The sequence below is a fragment of the Alosa sapidissima genome, chromosome 14, assembly GCF_018492685.1.
Source record: "Alosa sapidissima isolate fAloSap1 chromosome 14, fAloSap1.pri, whole genome shotgun sequence".
In the NCBI taxonomy this organism is placed as follows: Eukaryota; Metazoa; Chordata; class Actinopteri; order Clupeiformes; family Clupeidae; genus Alosa; species Alosa sapidissima.
The window spans coordinates 34,197,186-34,215,911 of record NC_055970.1 but is presented as its reverse complement, the minus strand read 5'-3'; the positions used below and the strand labels follow the sequence as shown (position 1 = coordinate 34,215,911).

The window sequence follows — 18,726 nt, the reverse complement described above, 5'->3', positions numbered from 1 at the left end:
ATCTTTCAGCAATGGAGTATGTGTATTTGGTGAAACTGATTGGTTATTGATCTTGTCTCTAATTGTTTGACATACAATCATAATACTGACATACATCATACAATCATGTTGAAAATAACTGTTTTGTGAACTCTATTCAACATAGCCAGTGATTTAGGCTAAATTTATGGTGTTAATTACAGTGAAATATACAATTTTTAAAAAATAGGGTTGAAACAGGTAAAAAATGGACATAATTTTTCTCCATGTTCAATGACCTCTAAAGACAGTCCAACCACTCTCCAAAAATTAACATTTCAAACCCACAGAAACCACATACAGTAGGCCCCCATCCCAACTTTTTTTGAAACATGTTGCTAGCATCAAATTCAAAATTAACATATATTTTCCATGAAATAGTCCAAATCAGGTCATTTTCAACATTTTATATGTTGTCTATGTCCTTTATGCTGCTAAATATGGGTTTACGAAACTTGTATATTATTACATTCTGCTTTTATTTGCATTTTACACAACGTCCCAATGTTTTCTGTTTCGGGGTTGTAAAAACAAACCCCAAGGAAAGGAGAAAGAGGGAGAGAGGATGAGACAGGGAAGAGAGCAGCACCTAGCCAGTCCAAGACAAGAGGCAAAATAGAAAAGAGCGAAGAATCTGTGTTCCTCCCTTATATCTAAAATAGAAATTAACATATAGACGGCATTCATCTGGAAACCCCTCTAATCACCAGGGACTCAATCCTATCTGAGAGCAAGGGGTGTGGGTGTATCAAATATCCTAGGTTATAGAAACATCATATGCATTAACTTTACTGTTCTACAACATACAATGTTGTATTTCTCGCATTGAGACCTTTAATAACTAGGTGATACTATAGGCCTATTTTGCTTCCTCTGTCACTGATATCAGCTGCATATAAAGGGGTAGGTAGACTCATTAAAATATATGGAAATGCTTGGAGAAAACATCTTACTGTCCATAGACACCAATATAAATGTAAAGCGAGTAAACTTGAGTCTATTGTCCATTAGAAATGGACTGACATTTCTCAGGAATGCTACCACAGCTGAGGTCTGACTATCCATAACCTTAGCACTGGATTTTAACAAAGAAAATTGTGCTTTTATCAGTGCAAGAGACACTTTTTGTGAAGGGTCCCAAGACTTTTGACCGTGTTAGTTTGACTGTATTCACTTCCTGCAGCATTTTGGTGATATGTTGTGTTGAATTTCGGGAAACCAATTGTTGTTTCAGTTGTGCTGAGCTATTGAAATGGTCCTTGTGTTCTCCAAAAAAAAAAAAAAGTGTGTATTTTGCTTATAAACCAACATTTCTAAAGTGGCTGTAGACCTCTCCATTCCTTCTATGGGTTACTTCACCAAAGACTTGGTCACCAGCCACCATTGATTCTTGTTAATAATTAAAATTCTTCAGAAAAACTCTTGATAAAAATGTATTTGAATGATCATTGAATAGCGTTCAACAAGTCTACCTATTTGTTTTGGTTGCCTGCAGAAAAAAATGTAAATGAGTTTACCCTATTCTCCTGAACTTTAAAAGTAGCCAGCCACTACTGGTGTCCTTGACAGCTTTGCAGTTCACATCCCAAAAAAACTGAGGGTACATTTGTAACAACAATATTAATAAAGCCACTACCTATCCGTCGGATCCCATCTCGAAAGTAAGGTCCTCGCTTTTTCACGTGTGATTCTTCATCCACTTTAAGTGATTTGAGGGGCTGTCCAAAGAAAGACACACAAATGTATTATACTCAACACAAAACTCTGATTTTAATTGATGTGCCAGACCTGTCAGGTGGATTGATTTGTCTTGGCAAAGGTCAAGTTCTCATTAATACAGAAATAATTCATTTGTTAACAAAATTGGAGACAAATAAACCTTTTTTGTACATAAAATAATCTCTTATCAAGGCCCGTCTTTTGTAAATGTTTTGATTTTTTTTAATTGAACTGCTTCAATTGGTATTAGATCATTACATGGCTTTTCATAATGCTGTAGAATGCTCCTTTCACTTGAATGGGCCTTCCCAACATTCGTTGTTCGGATAATTTTGTATAACAGACCGTTGCTATGTATAACAGACCGCTGTCAAGGAAAAATAGTTTGTGTGCCGCTGATTTAAATCTTTCATATTATTCTGCAAGTAAGCTAGTTGGCTCAATAGATGGTCCAAGACAGCCTTATTTGCAGATAAATGTAATGTGTTTGCATCTGTTATTTTTGGATTTTGTGAAAGTTAGTGAGAAAAGAGACACTGCATTCTAAAAAAGCTGTTGTAATCCCAAAACTCGTCTTAAATGTTGTTGTGTGAGCTAACTACCTGACGTTAGCAATTTAACAAGCTAACTTAACCTCCACTGCCAGTTAACAGTGATGTCAGTCAAGTTCTATTAGTGTGAGAAACTATTTGTTTTCTCAGCGGAAGCCACGAAATCGGGCCCTGTTCGGGCCCTGTCGCCCTGTTATTTTCCGATAATGACCGGGGACAACACATTATTCCTTACTTAATTACAACCTCAATATCCCAAAATTGGGAAACAACGTAAAATGTAAATAAAAACAGAATGTGATGATTTATAATGTCACATAAACCACTGGAGGAACATTTCACAACTAATTAGATTAGTGTTTCTCAAAGTGTGGTCCGGGGAGCTATCCCAAGTGGTCCGCCAGCAGACGTGGTAAAATATAATATGAGTTGTTTGCAATATTGAACCAACTTGTGTGTAAATCCAAACAGTTCTGCAACACTGCCTATGTAAACTACACCAGTTTAAATCATATGAATCCTTAACACAATAAGCAAGGTGCAAAGATGGTAAGTGAGTAGGCCTATTGTGTAATGTTTTTTTAGCTAGGTAGTCAGTAAGGTTTTTTTATTGGGTAAGTGGTCCATGGTCTGAAAAAGTTTAAGAAACACTGAATTAGATTAATGGCCAGCATAGTTGAGTATATATATATATATATATATATATATATATATATATATATATAAAACTATCATTCCAGAAAGGGAGAGTCTCTCAGGAGTAAAGATGGGGAGGTATTCACCACTCTGTGAAACACTGAGTGGTAAAATAGTGTAATAATACAGTGTAACAATTAGGGCTGTCAAAATTAACATGTTAATCGCTGCGATTAATTTTGAAATACATAACGCGTTACAAAATGTTAACGAAATTAACACATTGTGTCATGAGCTCTCTCTCTGCCTGGTAACACACGCTGATTGAAGTCTGATGACCTCCACCTGTTCCTGCTCTGCTCTGCCTCACCCTCGTTACCTACCAGCTGCACTGCATTCACCACTCATCATGCCCTCTATATAAAGCCTTGCTTTTCAGTCCACACTTGTCAGATCGTCTGCAACCAGCACCAGTTACCTGCCTGTTTATTGAAAACGCCTCTGACTCTTTGCCTGTGATCCCGGACCCGCTCGACTACTTCTGTGTTCTCCAGCCCCGGTAATCTTGACCTGCCTTCCGTCCCTCTTCTACGAATACCGCCTAGTCCTTGACTGTACTGCTGCTTCGTTTCAATTGCTGTTGTGTGTGTGTTTCCCCCAGGACTTCCCGGATCATCCAGCTCCTGCCTTCGCTGTTCGGCTACTGGGGGAACACACACACGCAGACTCTTGGAACTCCTGTACCCCCCCCGGAACCCCCTTAACCCCCAACCCTTAAATAAACTTTTGAACGTGACGCTTTTGTGGTCCTCGTCCTGTTTGGTGTCTGACACATTGTGTTTACCTATTTCCTTTGTGGGCGGCTGATGTCATGTAACGGAAGCCACAAAGACCTGAAGCCTGAGAGTTTATTTTATTGTCTATGGAGCTAGATGAAGATGGAGAGGAACTTCAGGAACTTGTAAGCAAAAAGCTTTAAAATTTGCCTGATCAGTGCTGCCGATACCACCACACGCATTACACACTTGTCCGTAGGGCACCAAGAGACAGCAGGGACCAAAATTTAGCCAATAAATAGTATCTTTACTGCAAACTGCTTTTCACTCTTGTTAGAGAATGTTTACAATGTCAAAATGCACCAACAGCATGTTATACAAAGATGATACTTTCCGGGTCCTCTCCATTAAGATCCAACTTGAATGTATGCTACTCCTTTTAATTGAGAACGTGTCTGAGCACGCACAAGAGGGAGAGAAAACAAGTGGCAGGTTCCGGCTGGCTTGCCATTGTTGATGGTAATTGGTATCTCCTTTTTAACACTTTGAATGCCGCGCTGTTTTCGGAAGCTTTGGCCCAGAGTGCCAGCAATCTAGATCATCGTTGACAATTTTCTGTAGAGCCACAGCGTATTCTATGTTATAGCTATGGACACATACTATGGCTCGTTTGAAAGGTGAGACTTTAAGCTCTGAGTGGGTACAAACCCTTTTTTTCCTACTTGCCTCTGTTGCTGAGAAATCCCAAGCTAAACAGTGGCTTGTTTTCATCAAAATCCCTGTTTTTGCTTTTCTAGAAATGGAGATATAGCGTCTTTCATGAAATGTGCGTGTGCAAGGCTTCACAACACCAATCTTGCTCCAGCGGCGAAATCACAACACATGATTGGCACGATGTCTTCACAACACACCACATGATTGGCTCAATGTATTCACATGTCGACGTTTTGGCGCGGAAGGGGTGTGATATGTTTAGACAAGTGCCATATTGGCGTTACAAACTAACCCCATGCATTTCTATGGAGGGTTTTTGAGTGCTGTGTCTCCTCATTAGAAAGTCTCTGGTTAAACGGCATCAAATGAGTAGTATTTATTAAGAAATTAATACTTTAACAAAATTACAGTGTCATTTTTAACATTTAAATAATATAAAACTGTTTTACTTTTACTGTTGTGGTTACTCTTTAATTTTGTGATTTATGTTGAATTTAATGCCAGTTAAGTAGCTTTAGTCTTTAGGGAGAAAATTTACTTTTTAATCGTGATTAATGTAGATTAATTCATTTCAAAATTTGAGATGAATTAGTTTTTTTTTTATCATCTATAATATGTACTACAATATTGTGATATACTGTCTGTACTTTTGTAGTATTGGTGCACCGTGCAACACTACCTGCTAAATACCTTTGTTGGTTTCAAATTATTTCAAAGACAAATTGAGGGTTATTCTTTTTTCTTGAAAGGGCACCAACTAATCAGATATGACTACATCAGTGAAACAAATTAAGATGAAACAACATAAAAATCCAAAGACATAACAGGACTGTCAAAACTGTCAAAAAGAAACTTACTATGGATTCTGCATCCCCATCATCTGCTCCCTTCTCACTGGCTGGCACAGGTGTGTAGTCAGCATTAACCCACATACTTTCTTCTTTGTCCAAGTTTGACAGGTGGTCTCTTGAGCAATTTTGAAGAAAGGGTTTTCCTGTGGGAAATAAGTGGAATTCTTTGTGTTCATCAGAAGAAAATGTTCTTCTCTATCTCCCATAGTACATTATTAAGGCACTACTGCATTTTACAGGGAAAATCCATACAGAGACATTCATTTAAAAAACATATAGGTCTTCCTTTACTTTATCTGTTTAGCCTAAGGGCAAAGAATTTCAGGCAGTAAACCAGGCCATAGTATATCAACACAGTTTGATATAGTATTAGTATTATTATTTGATATTAATTTAAATGAGTTTTTTTCATTAATAACTTTATATTGGTTATTAAAGGTAAACAATTGGCAATTTCCTTACTGTTTTCTCAGTTTTTGCTTCTTTTTCGTTGGCTCTGTCGTGACAAATGTCTGAGAAACTCCATCGCTACCTTTTTCTAGCTTGTGCCTGGCGTGTATGTGTATTTGAATGCAGTAAAGCAATTCGTTACACTCGTTATACTTCCTGACACTGAGGCTGTTGGCCCGCCGGCCCACAGTTGCAAGGGTGGTTTTTCAGCTCACAGGCACTAGGGGGAAGCGAGACGGCCACCATTCAACCCGAAAAAAGTCATATAACCATTCCAATGACTCTGAAACTGTTAAATGAAGGTAAGCTAAAAAACTTGCATAGTGTGTCTTTAAAAGAACCCCACAGTTTTGCAACCAGTCTGTTACCTATATACATTTTCATTGAGATCAGTTTTGTTGACAGTTACAAAGAATAGTCCATTGAGATTAGTTATGTGCGGTCATGAATTTTGTGTTCTGACACTTGAGGTGACGTGCCTAATTTAACTTCATTAAAAAGATTCATGAAAACCGCCAATAAACGGCCTATTGTGGAAATATTGATTTGACTGTCATTGACTAAAATAGACATTGATACAACTAGGATTGATGTGCTCCGGACCTTTGCCTGAGGAAATTTTGCATAACTGGACCTTGCAGAAGTTTAATTAAACACCCCTGCTCTATATGCTCCCACTTGGACAAACCATTAAAACACTTGGATTTTCTATCATAGCTATGCTGATGACAGCCAACTTTACTTAGCTTTATCGCCTAATGACTATGGTCCCCTTGAATCTCTTTGTCAGTGTCAGTGTATTAATAATATCAACAACTGGATGTCTCAAAATTTTCCACAGTTGAACAAAGAACTACTACTTCAAGAATCTCCATAGAGTGCTGCTGTTCACTGGGTGCTTGACTAGTAATCATTCTATGTTGTTTTTTATGTGTTTTAATTATTATTTTTTAAACACTTTTAAACTATTGCCATTTTTATGTGTTTCAATTATTACTCCTTAAACACTTTTAAACTATTGCCCTTCTATGCTTTTATTAGCTATTCCTGTGTGCTTGTGTTTATGTAAAGCACATTGAATGACCTCTGTGTATGAAATACACTATATAAATAAAGTTGACTTGACTATGAAGGAATATCTTACAGGTGAAAGAACTAAACATTTTAACTAATAGATATTCCCACAAAACTTCCACAGCTGATTATGTACATTAAAGGAGCATTTCACCGCTGGGAAGATGAATGAGTATTTAAATTGGCTCATTTATGTAGTAGATATGTGGAGTCATCATTGAAGTCAGTGCCTTCCTGATGACAAAAAGCCAAAAATGTATTTTTTCATGTGGATGAAAGCCAACAACTCCCAGAATTCCCTGCCTTTCACTGCTCTTCGCTGTCCTACCAAGGCACTCCCCCAGGAAGTAGCCAAGGCCTAAGCTACAAGCACACAGAGGGACTCATTAATGTAACATTTTGGCATTAATAAGAATCTAAAATTAAAACGATCATTGTTTTATGTTGCACTCAAGTCCTGTTCTTCATATGGAATTTTTCAAAAATCGCTATTTTGCGAACGTTACCAGGACATCATTAGGCTACTTGTTTGCATGACATTTAACTAATGTGCTACTATTTGCATTTGTGTGACATTCCCCACTCCAGGGAGACAGTGATCCCCTGGCCGCCCTTCCTCCTTCCCCTTCTCGTGTGTGTGTGAAACCTCAGCACAGACGCCTGCAAAGTAGGCCTATATAGGGTAGCCTACCCACTCCCCATACAGTGATACACTATATTGCCAAAAGTATTGGATCACCTGCCTTGATTCTTAAGTGACATCCTATTGTTAATCCATAGGGTTTAATATAACATCGGTGCACCCTTTGCAGCTTCAACTCTTTTACAGGAAGGCTTTCGAGTGTATTTATGGGAATTTTTGACCATTCTTCCTGAAGCGCATTTGTGAGGTCACACACCAAAGGTGTTGAGGTCAGGACTCTGTGCCAGTCAAGTATTTTCCAGAAAATACAGATATCTCTCGTCTCAGGGGGATATGAGGGAGGGAAGCACGGCCATTAAAAATTCAAAACCAAACTTGGTGCATGGAGTCGGGTCTCCATCATGAGGGCACACATACAAAGTGGTGCCCTTTGACCTCTAGGGGGCTCTCTGCAACTAGCAAAAATGCATTTTGGCATTTCAGACGTGTTAATGCACGTAACTTTTGACCCATAGGCCGAAAAATTAGGTATTGTTGGATCCTTGGATCAAGCCTAGTTCAACACACCCTATTTTAAAAAAAAAATTAACCTCCTCCCCCCTGGCAGGTGCTACAGATCCCTGCGCACAAAAACAACCAGACACAAGAACAGCTTCTTTCCCTCTGCCATCCTAGTGAACTGCAGTTAAGTGGGGTCATCCTCTCTTTGGCCATTCACCCACTTATCCCTCACATCATCCCAATATACATCTTGCACACATTACATGCATACATTGGCACTATTACTTCTGTACTTTATATCCACTTCACTCCATGAGAACTTGGGGTGTAAACCGGGATGAAGGAGCCTACCAACTATCCCACACCTGGGACACAGTCCTGCAGGGCCGCCCCCGGCTGTATGAAAAACCACCAGACAGCAGAGGGCCGGACCACCAGACCGGAGCACCCCAGGGGACACGACCATCCCACCACATCAGGTGGGATGGAAAACTCCATATAACACATCTCAGACGACGTCACACCAACATCACGTGACACCTCTGATGAAGGCTACAGAGGCAAGGTAGCCAAAACTTGTCAGGTACACAAATTTACCTTATTGGCTTGTACAGAGAAACAGTGTAAAATAGTATAACAGTAGGCCTAATGAACCTTTTCAATATAAAATATGAACTTTCAGTGTTATACAATCTCTTTGTAAATTACGTTTGATTAAAACTTGTTTAATTTGTTCTGGCTATCCCCGCTATTTGGATCTTATCAATGAACAATGTCTCAACACTAAATGATTGATGATCCCTAATTGTCATCGGATAGCCTAGTCATATGGGTAAGACATTCAGTGTGTTTGAAATAATTAATTTGATCATATTTTCCATCTTTGCAGAAGAAAAGTTTTGTGTAAAGGGAATTAAAGGCATGTGTCATATATACACTACTAGCAGGTGCAGTTTGGCGATTTGAGAGAATAAATGGTTATTATTTGGGCTATTATTTGGAGTTTTACGATATGTAAGTATACTTGGCCAATAAAAACTGATTCTGATGAACCACACCTGAGCAAGCACACTTTGCAGTTCCTCGGAAGTGTTATCTAGTTTTCTTTTGATAGAAATCTCCTTGAATGGGCTGTCTGAGCACTTTATGTCAACTGTTGGTTGAAACAAGTAGCCTAATTATACTTTTGCTATTATCACAACCAAAACTATATATTTAGGCTACATGACATAGCCTATCTCTGCCTATTACTAGCTGAGAATGAGCCAACCACGAAACAAACTCGAGGTTAATTTCAGCTAAAACATTGTTTTGTAGATGACATGCAGTCTCCAAAACTGTACTGTTTCACATTGGCTCATAATTCAAAGCGTTGGGAATTTTGCCGCGTTTGCACCGTTGCCTAACTTGTGAATATTCAAATAGCCTATAAAAGAACATACAGATGAAAAAACGAAAAATATGGACGACATCTTTCACCAATTTGGTCAGATGATGCGTTTGTCATTTGTGATTGATCGGTTAGGCTATTTCTGTTGACGTGGATGATGATCCATGGACTTAGACTACCCTCACAAATAGCTTTCTTCAGCAACAACAAAAAAAAACATAAAAAATTACTTAATGGTGCAAGCGGTTAGCGGACGTGGACAGAGTCAATAGCAACGGCACCGTTTTGTTAAAACACATTATAGGCGACTAAAACATAGCGTTACGCGCTATCAGTCTAATAGCAGTACCATTTTGTTTCATTGAATAAAACTATATCTTACCAGATTCATTGGCATGCTTAGTTCCCTCCTGATAACCTCCATACCCATCCATTTAGAGCGAAAAAATCAGGATTAGGCCTACGATAATTATGTGTAAAACGTTATCAGTTATCTTTTACTTGGTTTCCCCCCCAGTGCGTCTGTATAACCGGCATACAAGTAGCCTACTGTTCGTGTCCCCTTCCATCATACGGTCTTCAGATGCGCGCGCGAGGATGCGTTGGTCAAAATTAAAGCAAGGAGTGAGTGGGTGTGAGAATTGCTTTGGCTTCTTGTATTAGCATATGCTTCCTCTCAGTTTAACACGTTTCCATTACATTGGCAGATTATTTGCGATCAAACCATTCAAGGTTTACAGTCAAGCCATTACGTAGTAGCCTACATTTCCCGACATAGGCTATATAGCCCACCCGGTAGGTGATACAGAGACAGACAGAGAGAGAGAGACAGATAGATAGATAGATGGATAGAGCCGGTTACACCAACTCTGGAAAACCTTTTTATATGGTTGCACCAACAGAATTTATGAGATATAATGATGTAATTAGTTTGCACTGCATCACATGGACTGTAAAAACTACTATGTGAAGAAGTGCTTACATTTTGACCTCACTGAATAGGCGAACATTTACAGTTTTAGCGAGAGGAAGGCTTACGCCTAGGTTCGACTACATGTTTATTCAGTAGACCATTTAGTGTTCTCCACAATCCCAGACTTTCATATTGCATAAAACAAAATGGGCTATAATGACATAATGTGAAGAGCGTTGCTAACATTTTCAGCATTTAACAATGCTGCTGGGCTGTGGAGTGTTGCATTCAAAGTATGCTATTCTAATGTATGTAGGATTTTCTGAAGGCTCTCAAAATATTTTTTTCTCTACGTGTCTGGCGGGACTACGTGCTGGGCCACTCGGAGGTTGCTACTGGGCCGCCAACTGAATAGCCCTGGTAGAACAGGGGACTCAAGACACAGCCCTGTGGGATTCCTGTATTCATTGTGACGGAGTCAAAGGTGAACTGGCCCATTCTCACTACCTGTGGTGTTTCAGTAAGAATGTTCACAACCCAGTCACTAAGCGTGGTATTCAGTCCAAGGTTTTTCAGCTTAGAGGGAACAATGGTGTTCAAAGCTGAACTATAATCAATAAACAGCAGCTTTACCTCAGATACAGTGTTGTGAAAAAGTGTTTGCCCCCTTACTGATTTCTTTTTTTTATTAGAAGAAAAAATATCAACACAAAAGACAAACAAGTAAACAAAGGCAAGGAAAACAAACACCAAAAAAACGTGGTTAAGTGCCAGTTAAGGGACCAGGCCCGCAACAACTCATGCAAGTCCAACTACACCCACCCAGTTCGTAAAGGGTCTAGGCTGCTGCTTGTTCAGCCCCAATACCCAAACCCCTCTAAGGAAGAAATGAAGACATAAAAAACAAGCAAATTTATCTGCCAATGGATTAAGAAAATATATCTTAAAATTTCAGATTTAAGACAATTTGTGGAGACAAACACAAGCCGTGGAAACATTATTTTTCGTTGATCAAGCACTACAGAGCTTGGCCCGGTATAGGGCAGTGAGCCCAACGCTTCTCAAATAGCATTTTTTAACCAGTAATATTGTTCAAAACAGCACCAAACCTCATCAGTAGCTTGCTCAGGGTCTGTAATAAACCCGGAATTTATTACAGAAGACTGTTAATCTCAAAGGAGAATGAGATCTCACACGGAGCATGACCTCAATTGCCGGAAGGTAAGGACTCAATTGCCGGAAGGTAATACAGTATGAACTTTCCTTTGAGAGGAGCTGGTAGGGGAACAGTTGGTAAGTGTTCTTAACAGTCTTCTGTAATAAACTCCAGGTACGCTAACTACATTGAGGTGCTTTTACATTACAACTTTGCTGATTATGTTGCACCACAAAGAAGACTATTATCTGATAATGGGACATGCCTGCAAATTGTATCATTGTTCTTTTTGCATGTTGTAAGAACAGTCAGACATTGAAAATTCAATGGAAGTATCAGCATTGAGAATGATATGTTTTTTTTGGCTCTGTAACCATCAACTTTGCTGATAACATTTCAGATAGATGCCAGTTAGCGCATTAGCAAGGTTTTTGTGCAGTGGTGTAATGAGCCACCACCGGGCCCTTATGCAGGATTATCAAGGCAGGCCCCCCACTACAACACGTGATAATGCAATGTCCATGAGTAAGCCTATAAATAGGACAGGATACAGCACACACGCACCATAGCAAAAAACACTGGTGACGGCACACTATAACTCATGAAAAAACACTGCTTGTGACAGTGCACCATACCACGTGAAAAAAAAACTGAATACAAGGCACCATAACACACTGTAACTCCTTGTCATCACTGCACATATAGGCCTAGGCCCAAATACATGAAAATATGCTCACTTACATCATAGACTAGCTGCATTTTCCGACATTTTCTGACCAATCGACAGTATGGCAAGTCCAGAGATGACTCTGTCCCATTGAGCTCCGCAGGTAGCTTTATCAGTTTCAATTTAGAAAAAGTAATGCTCTGCAGAGGCCACTGTCTCTGGGATGGTAATAAAAAGCATGACAACAGCGCAAACCTCTCCGAAACTCGCTGTGATGCAGCTGTTCTCGATTATCAGCATCTTCGTCAGCTCCTGCAGTTTTCATTTGTGAAATACGGTCTTTTAATCATGCACGGAATGGAATGACAACAGTTGTATTGGAAAATCAGTAGCCTACAGTAGGCCTAGTCATCATCTTGGTAAATCTCCACCAGCCGGTTTGCGTCCAAAAACAGCAGTGCAAAACAGCAGTCTCAGGCTGTAGAACTTTTGAAATTGTCCAAGTTCACCGTGTTTCCTCTTTCGCAATATGCATGTTCACTTAGCCTAAAATATCCCACAATCCCCATTCCCAATTTAAAACAAATTACACCAAAATCCATTATAGTTCATTTCATAAATGTATTTACAGTAATGATCACTAAAAATGTATTCATTTTGTATTGACATATATTTGTGTAATTACTTTATATATGGTAGCCTATTTATTTAGTCAGATGACATTCTTAAAGAGGGATATCATAAAATCGAGCAGGAGTGTGTTACAGTGAAAGGCACGGTCGCGGGTAAATTTTTCGGAAGGGGGCCCAGTCGCGAATCCATTTCTGTCAACGTCTTGCGGGCCCCTGACTGGCTCGGGCCCGTAAGCAACGCATACCCTGCTAACCGATAGTTACGCCGCAGTTTTTGTGTAAACTATGCTGTTGATGTTGTTTCATAGTCTTTTGCTTGTGTGTAGTGTCTACTGTAATGCTTTCTACACTGGCATCGATCAATCCCAGCTCCACCGCCTGCAGATGGTTCAGAACTCAGCCGCCCGACTCCTCACCTGCACTAAAAAACGCGAACATATCACCCCAGTTCTGGCTTTACTCCACTGGCTCCCCATCCGCTACCGCATCAATTTCAAACTCCTCTTGTCTGTGTACAAATCTCTCCATGGTCTGGCCCCCACCTACCTGTCTGATCTTCTCCACCACCATTCCCCTTCCAGAGCACTTCGGTCAGCAGACCAACTGCGGCTGGAAGAACCCAGGGCCTGAAAACTAGGGGGGACAGAGCCTTTTTAGTGGCAGACCCTAGACCCTGGAACTGCCTCCCCCTCCACATACGTTCAGCTCAGTCTCTGAATGTTTTTAAGTCCCTTTTAAATACCCACCTCTTTTCACTTGCTTTTGGCTAGTGTCTCCCTTTATGCCCCAGTGTTTAGTTTTAATGTTCCTTTTTCTGCATTTCTTAATTTATTTTAACTGTAGCCCTTTTTGTTTTTGTTCCTTCCTGTATTTATTTATTGCACTTTACTGTGAAGCACTTTGGTGCGGCTAAGCCGTCTGTAAATGTGCTATATAAATAAAATTGACATTGACATTTACATTGTAGTTACTGCTATACGTCCACAAAAGTTTGTGATTGCTTTAAGTAGTGCTACTTGGCATGAGCTCCACTAGCATATGTGGTACACACCTCTTCTTTAAGCATACACAGTTTTTCCCACAGAATTGGATTCAATTTGTGGCGGTAGCTGAATTTGACAACGGGGGGTTATTAAGATCGTCTTGGTAGTGTATAGGTCTAATTGAGTGCCTGTCACTTTAAGACGTTTGAGGGAACCCTTGCAATTGTAACACAGTTGAAAGGCTTTAATAGCAATTTAGCCAGAGGTCTTCTATGCAATGCTTCTATGTGGCAACAACAATCCTTCAACAATCGTGAATATTTTGTTAAATGCACATGCAGAGTGCTACGAGAGAGCGGGGCGGGGCAAGGAAAGGCTGCGTGCGTAAAAAGCGCAGCTCAATGGCAATGCAAGGATTTGACCTTATATTTAATTTAAATTAAACATAGAATATTCATCTGTGGCGGCCGATTTTTATTTCGTGGCGCCCCGCCACAGATTAGTCAATGTATGGGAAACACTGATACATCTAGCGTTTATGTTGGCTAACTGTATGCTGTGGTGATATCAGAGCAAGACGTTAGAGATGGCGCATGATGTGCAGTGCCTCGTTTAAAAAAAAAAAAAAAAAAAACTCAATATTTAAGTAGCATCAAAATGAGGCACCGAAATCCACGTTGTTATTCAATATCGTTACTAATCTTTGTGTCGATGCCATGTTAGAAGCGAGTTTAGGTGCCCAACCCTAGTTATTAATAAGTTGTTATTGTTAATGTTATTATACAACTTAAATGAACTTGTTAGATTATAGCATGTAGGCTTTTGTGTGTGATACAAAGAAAGCAGCTGCCCTATGAATAGTTTTTTTGTTTCAAAATAGCATCTCCCCTCTTAGCTGAACAGGACTAATTAAATTATTTTCTTTAGTGTTACACCAAAGGTGAACATTTCTTTCCAGACCCCTTTTTTTGAATCACCTTAAATGAAATATCATGACCACAAGAACTTACAACACCACTACCATGGTGTGAAATGAGAAAATGATAAATCAGCAATAACAATAGTATCCATCACTTCCTCAAACTTTAACTCCACACTCCTACACCAGAAAGAAGACCGTATGATAATCAGACACGCCTGTAAATTGTATTATTTTTCTTTTTGCATGTTGTAAGAACAGTCAGACATTGAAAATTCAACAGAAGTATCAGCATTGAGAATGATATATGATTTTTTTGGCTCTGTAACCACCCTCCTCTGTGAATGTTTTTGTAGAGTAGGCAAGAATGAATTTGGGCACATCCCCCCTCTCGCATTCATTCATGCGAGGCTACCTGTTTCAACCTGTCAGGCAGGTATTTCCACCAAAGCCCTAGCAAATGCTTTGCTTTCTCAGCCTGAACCATGTAGGCTAGGGTGTGTCCAGTCGGTACATTACATGACCATTACCAAGTAGGCTAACACTAGTCTGTGCATTTACCATGTAGGCTAATTTTAAGATAAGGTTAGGCTAATCTATTTCCATCAATGTGATTTCATTAATTTCACCGTTCATCAGTTCACATTGTGATTAGATTGCTCTCTTTAACAAGTGTTTCTTTTTCGAACACAAGGGGATGGGGAATAGCCATATTTTGAATATTGACGGTGGCAGCAGCGTGAACCGGCTTGGATATTTGGAACTCCAAATCATAGTTAGGCTACTTTGTCCAGAACTCATGCCGACCGTAGGCTAGGCTAGCTAGCAGCAAACAGACCTCATCTGAAAAGCGGACATGTCAAAAGCTTGCCTGTCAGACAGAGACTCACAACACAAGACGCTTCAAAATCCTAAATTATCTCATTGTAGCCTATTTTTTTTTTAAATACCTTTAAAGTTGATGTCTAAGCTATATTTGCATTTCTTCTTCATCATCATATTGCCTGTGTCACAATTATCCTTAAAATATTTGCCACTATAACAAAATATCCTATTCTATTTAATAGCACGTGATGATAGGCTACACATTACCTGTAGCCTACACATAACTACACCAAATTGGCGAAAACAGCCTGCTGCTCGTGATTGACTGGACCCACCCACTCAATTCAAAATTGCCTACTTTACGTAAGCCTAGGCTAGGTTAACCGACACCAATAAAACAAAATGTAGTCTGAGACCAAACTTACCAGAGGATTGTCAGTTTGGTTGCATTAAAACGCTCTCTGAATCATCCACTTTGAAGAGCCGTGTCTGACCTGCGCACACCTGTGTGACGTGCGGATGTAGCCTTGGTGCACTGAGGTTGCAACGATGTGTCTCGGTCTCTTCAGAGCGGAAGTAACCTATCCTGATCGACTGAGGAGATTATTCATGGGTTTCATCAGGTCCCTTGCCAGAGGTGTAGGCCTATAAAATAAAGCACCTATGAATGCATGCATGGCGTTCAATGCTATATGGCAAGGGGCCTAATGAAACCCCATCAATAGGGACTGGCTGATGATTTTACGTTCGTATACCAAAACCCAAGATTTTGTAGTTAGCCTGTTAAGCCAACGAGAAAAGGCCTACAACCTTCAAGTAGCATAAAAACAAAAGTTAGCCTTGGTGGATCACCCTAGCCTATTGCACACTGCACATAGCCTGCTAATGCAAAATCAGCACGTATAACCTATTGAAAATGATAAAGGCAGCACGTTTTGAAAATGCTAAAAGTTTATGGCCATATTGTAATGCTTGACTGGCTACACTTGGCTTATTTCGATAGTATTGCTAATTTTAGTGAGCGTTCTGTGTGGTTTAGGCCTACGTGATCCCAGTTTGCTGGAATTTATGTCACAGAACTAGCCTAGCCTGGTTCTAGCAGGTTCCTTGTGGGTTCAATTATCCAAATCAATTTTCTAAACACAAACGGACATTTGGAACTAGAAATGTAATGCCAGAGGAATTACAATAGTGGATGGAAAGCTGCTGGCTTAATGTTGGTGGGGAGGAAAAAAACATTGAATCACTTCATCTTTGAGTTCATACAAACCCTCGTACCAAAAAACCTTGTGTGTCAAGGCGTTCTTGAGATATAACACTCAAGGTGTTTTTGACCTTGACATTTGACCTCCAACATCAATTCACTTCATCTTTGAGTCCATACAAACACTCATACCAAATTTCAGGCATGTATGTCAAGGCATGCTTGAGATATTGGGCTCAGAGTATTCATGGACTTGACCTTTGACCTCCAACATCAACTCACATCATCTTTGAGTCCATACAAACCCTTGCATGAGATATGGCTGTGACTTTGTAAAAAGAAAAGGTTATAAGAAGAAGAAAAAGCCAGGAGATTTCAAGATAGTGGATTCCATCCATTACAAAAACAGAAAAATGGATTCAAATATCCAATTTTTCATTTTTTTCCGCCTTGACAAATAAAAAAATGGATCTTGGAACTGTTTTTCCAATTTTCTGTTTTTATTCAGAGGATCAGGAATTTATAAATTTACAAAATTGCGTCTGGGCTCCAATTATTCAATTCTGAAATGATATTCTCTCCCTCATTCCACCTAGTTACCAACAATTAGTTGGCTACTGTAGTTAACGTGGGCGTGTCTGGACGCAACAAGTTGATTTGTCCGTTCCCTTCCTATGGGCTGTACTATGAATCTCGATTAGTGCAAGGCATGTTGCGCTCTAAGCCAGGGTATGCTGTGCAGGGGCGTAACTATCGGTAAGCAGGGTACACAGTTGCTTACGGCCCGGACCAATCAGGGGCCCGCATCACACTGGAAATACATGATTGACGGCCGGGCCCCCCTATCGCAATAATCGTCACTCGTAACCGGGCCTTTCACTGTAAAACGGACATTGTTCAGAGCTTAACACAGCCCAGCATAGTCCATGTTAAGATTATCTTTGTTGGACCAAACCAGGTAATAAATAAACTTGTTTGAGTGTAGGAGCAATGCACCTTGTCTAAAGTTATTCATTAGCCTTTAGGTTAATAGACTAAGGATGTCTGCCTAACCAGGGCAGTTCTATTATGCACTAGTGCTATGTTTGTGGCTAAATGAACGATTTAGCATAACATAATGACTTATCATTAATGCAATTTCATATAGTAGCCTAACCAGCAGTGTTTTTTCATGTGTTAGGCTATAGTGCGCCGTCACCAGCAATGTTTTTTCATGTGTTGTGCGCCTTCACCAGTATTTTTGTTTTTGTGGTGCGCGTACTCCTGATTTTGTCAGTCATCTCATCTCTTATATGCTGTGTCTCAAGGATCCTATCCTGTCCTATTCATGGTAGCCTACTCGTGGACATTGCGTTATCACGTGCTGTAGAAGGGGGGCCCACCTTGATAATCCTGCATATGGGCCCGGTGTTGGCTCGTTACGCCACTGATGCTGTGACTCGAAAGTGGCTCTGTTTTTGCGTCGCTTGTATCACCATGGTGTCTTATGCTGCCAACCAAACCTGGTCGGGAGCAGGTTATGTGCTCACGTGTAAGATTCTGTCATATCCTATATCAGGTCATCAAATGGCGCACCGCGGTCCGAGTCCGGACCCTGACATGATCCTATCCGGACCATAATAGCCTAATTTAGATTTTCACGTAAGATTTCAAAGCTGCGCCAAATGTTTTGTATGTTAGGATAACAGCATTTACTTCAGTAGCTTCAGAAACCACAATTTCGCTTGCTGCTTCACAGCCAGTGAAATCTGTGCATTCTGATAAAGTCGAGTCAGTGAGTAAAGTTATATGGTGAAGAGACTCACTGATAGCCTGAAACGAGCGAGGAGGAGACGGGACGAGAAACAATCAGATGGATATCTAAGTTAGCGATAAGTAAGTTATTTTCAAATCATTTTTGATTGATTGCTCAAAGAGGAGAAAGCTAGACAGCGAGAACAGAGCTTTATACGATACGGGGGCAATACCACGCAAAACGGTCATGTCCATAACGTCAACTAAATAGGCTACCATGGCATTGTGTTGGCGTTATGGATGGATGTGACAGTTTTGCGCGGTATTGCCCTGGACCGACTCTTCTACATATTCTGAGACAGGCGATTTT

The 18,726-nt window shown here is 40.0% G+C and overlaps 1 protein-coding gene across 3 annotated transcripts in view; it reads right to left on the bottom strand.

Moving 5' to 3' along the window:
• The window catches only part of LOC121681348 (anoctamin-1-like), a 134,311-nt gene extending 118,306 nt beyond the window's left edge, over window positions 1–16,005 (bottom strand). The window contains exons 1-4 of one of the 3 annotated variants that reach the window (XM_042061050.1): window positions 15,844–16,005; window positions 13,238–13,324; window positions 5,272–5,408; window positions 1,655–1,736 (exon numbers count right to left, since the gene is read on the bottom strand). In XM_042061050.1, the coding sequence (XP_041916984.1) occupies window positions 1,655–1,736; window positions 5,272–5,346 (157 nt within the window). In that variant the 5' untranslated portion in view covers window positions 5,347–5,408; window positions 13,238–13,324; window positions 15,844–16,005. Of the gene's footprint in view, window positions 1–1,654; window positions 1,737–5,271; window positions 5,409–9,705; window positions 10,123–13,237; window positions 13,325–15,843 lie in introns of those variants that run through there. The other 2 variants (XM_042061049.1, XM_042061048.1) reach the window with 2 other exon arrangements.
• Between the last annotated feature and the right edge of the window lie 2,721 nt (window positions 16,006–18,726).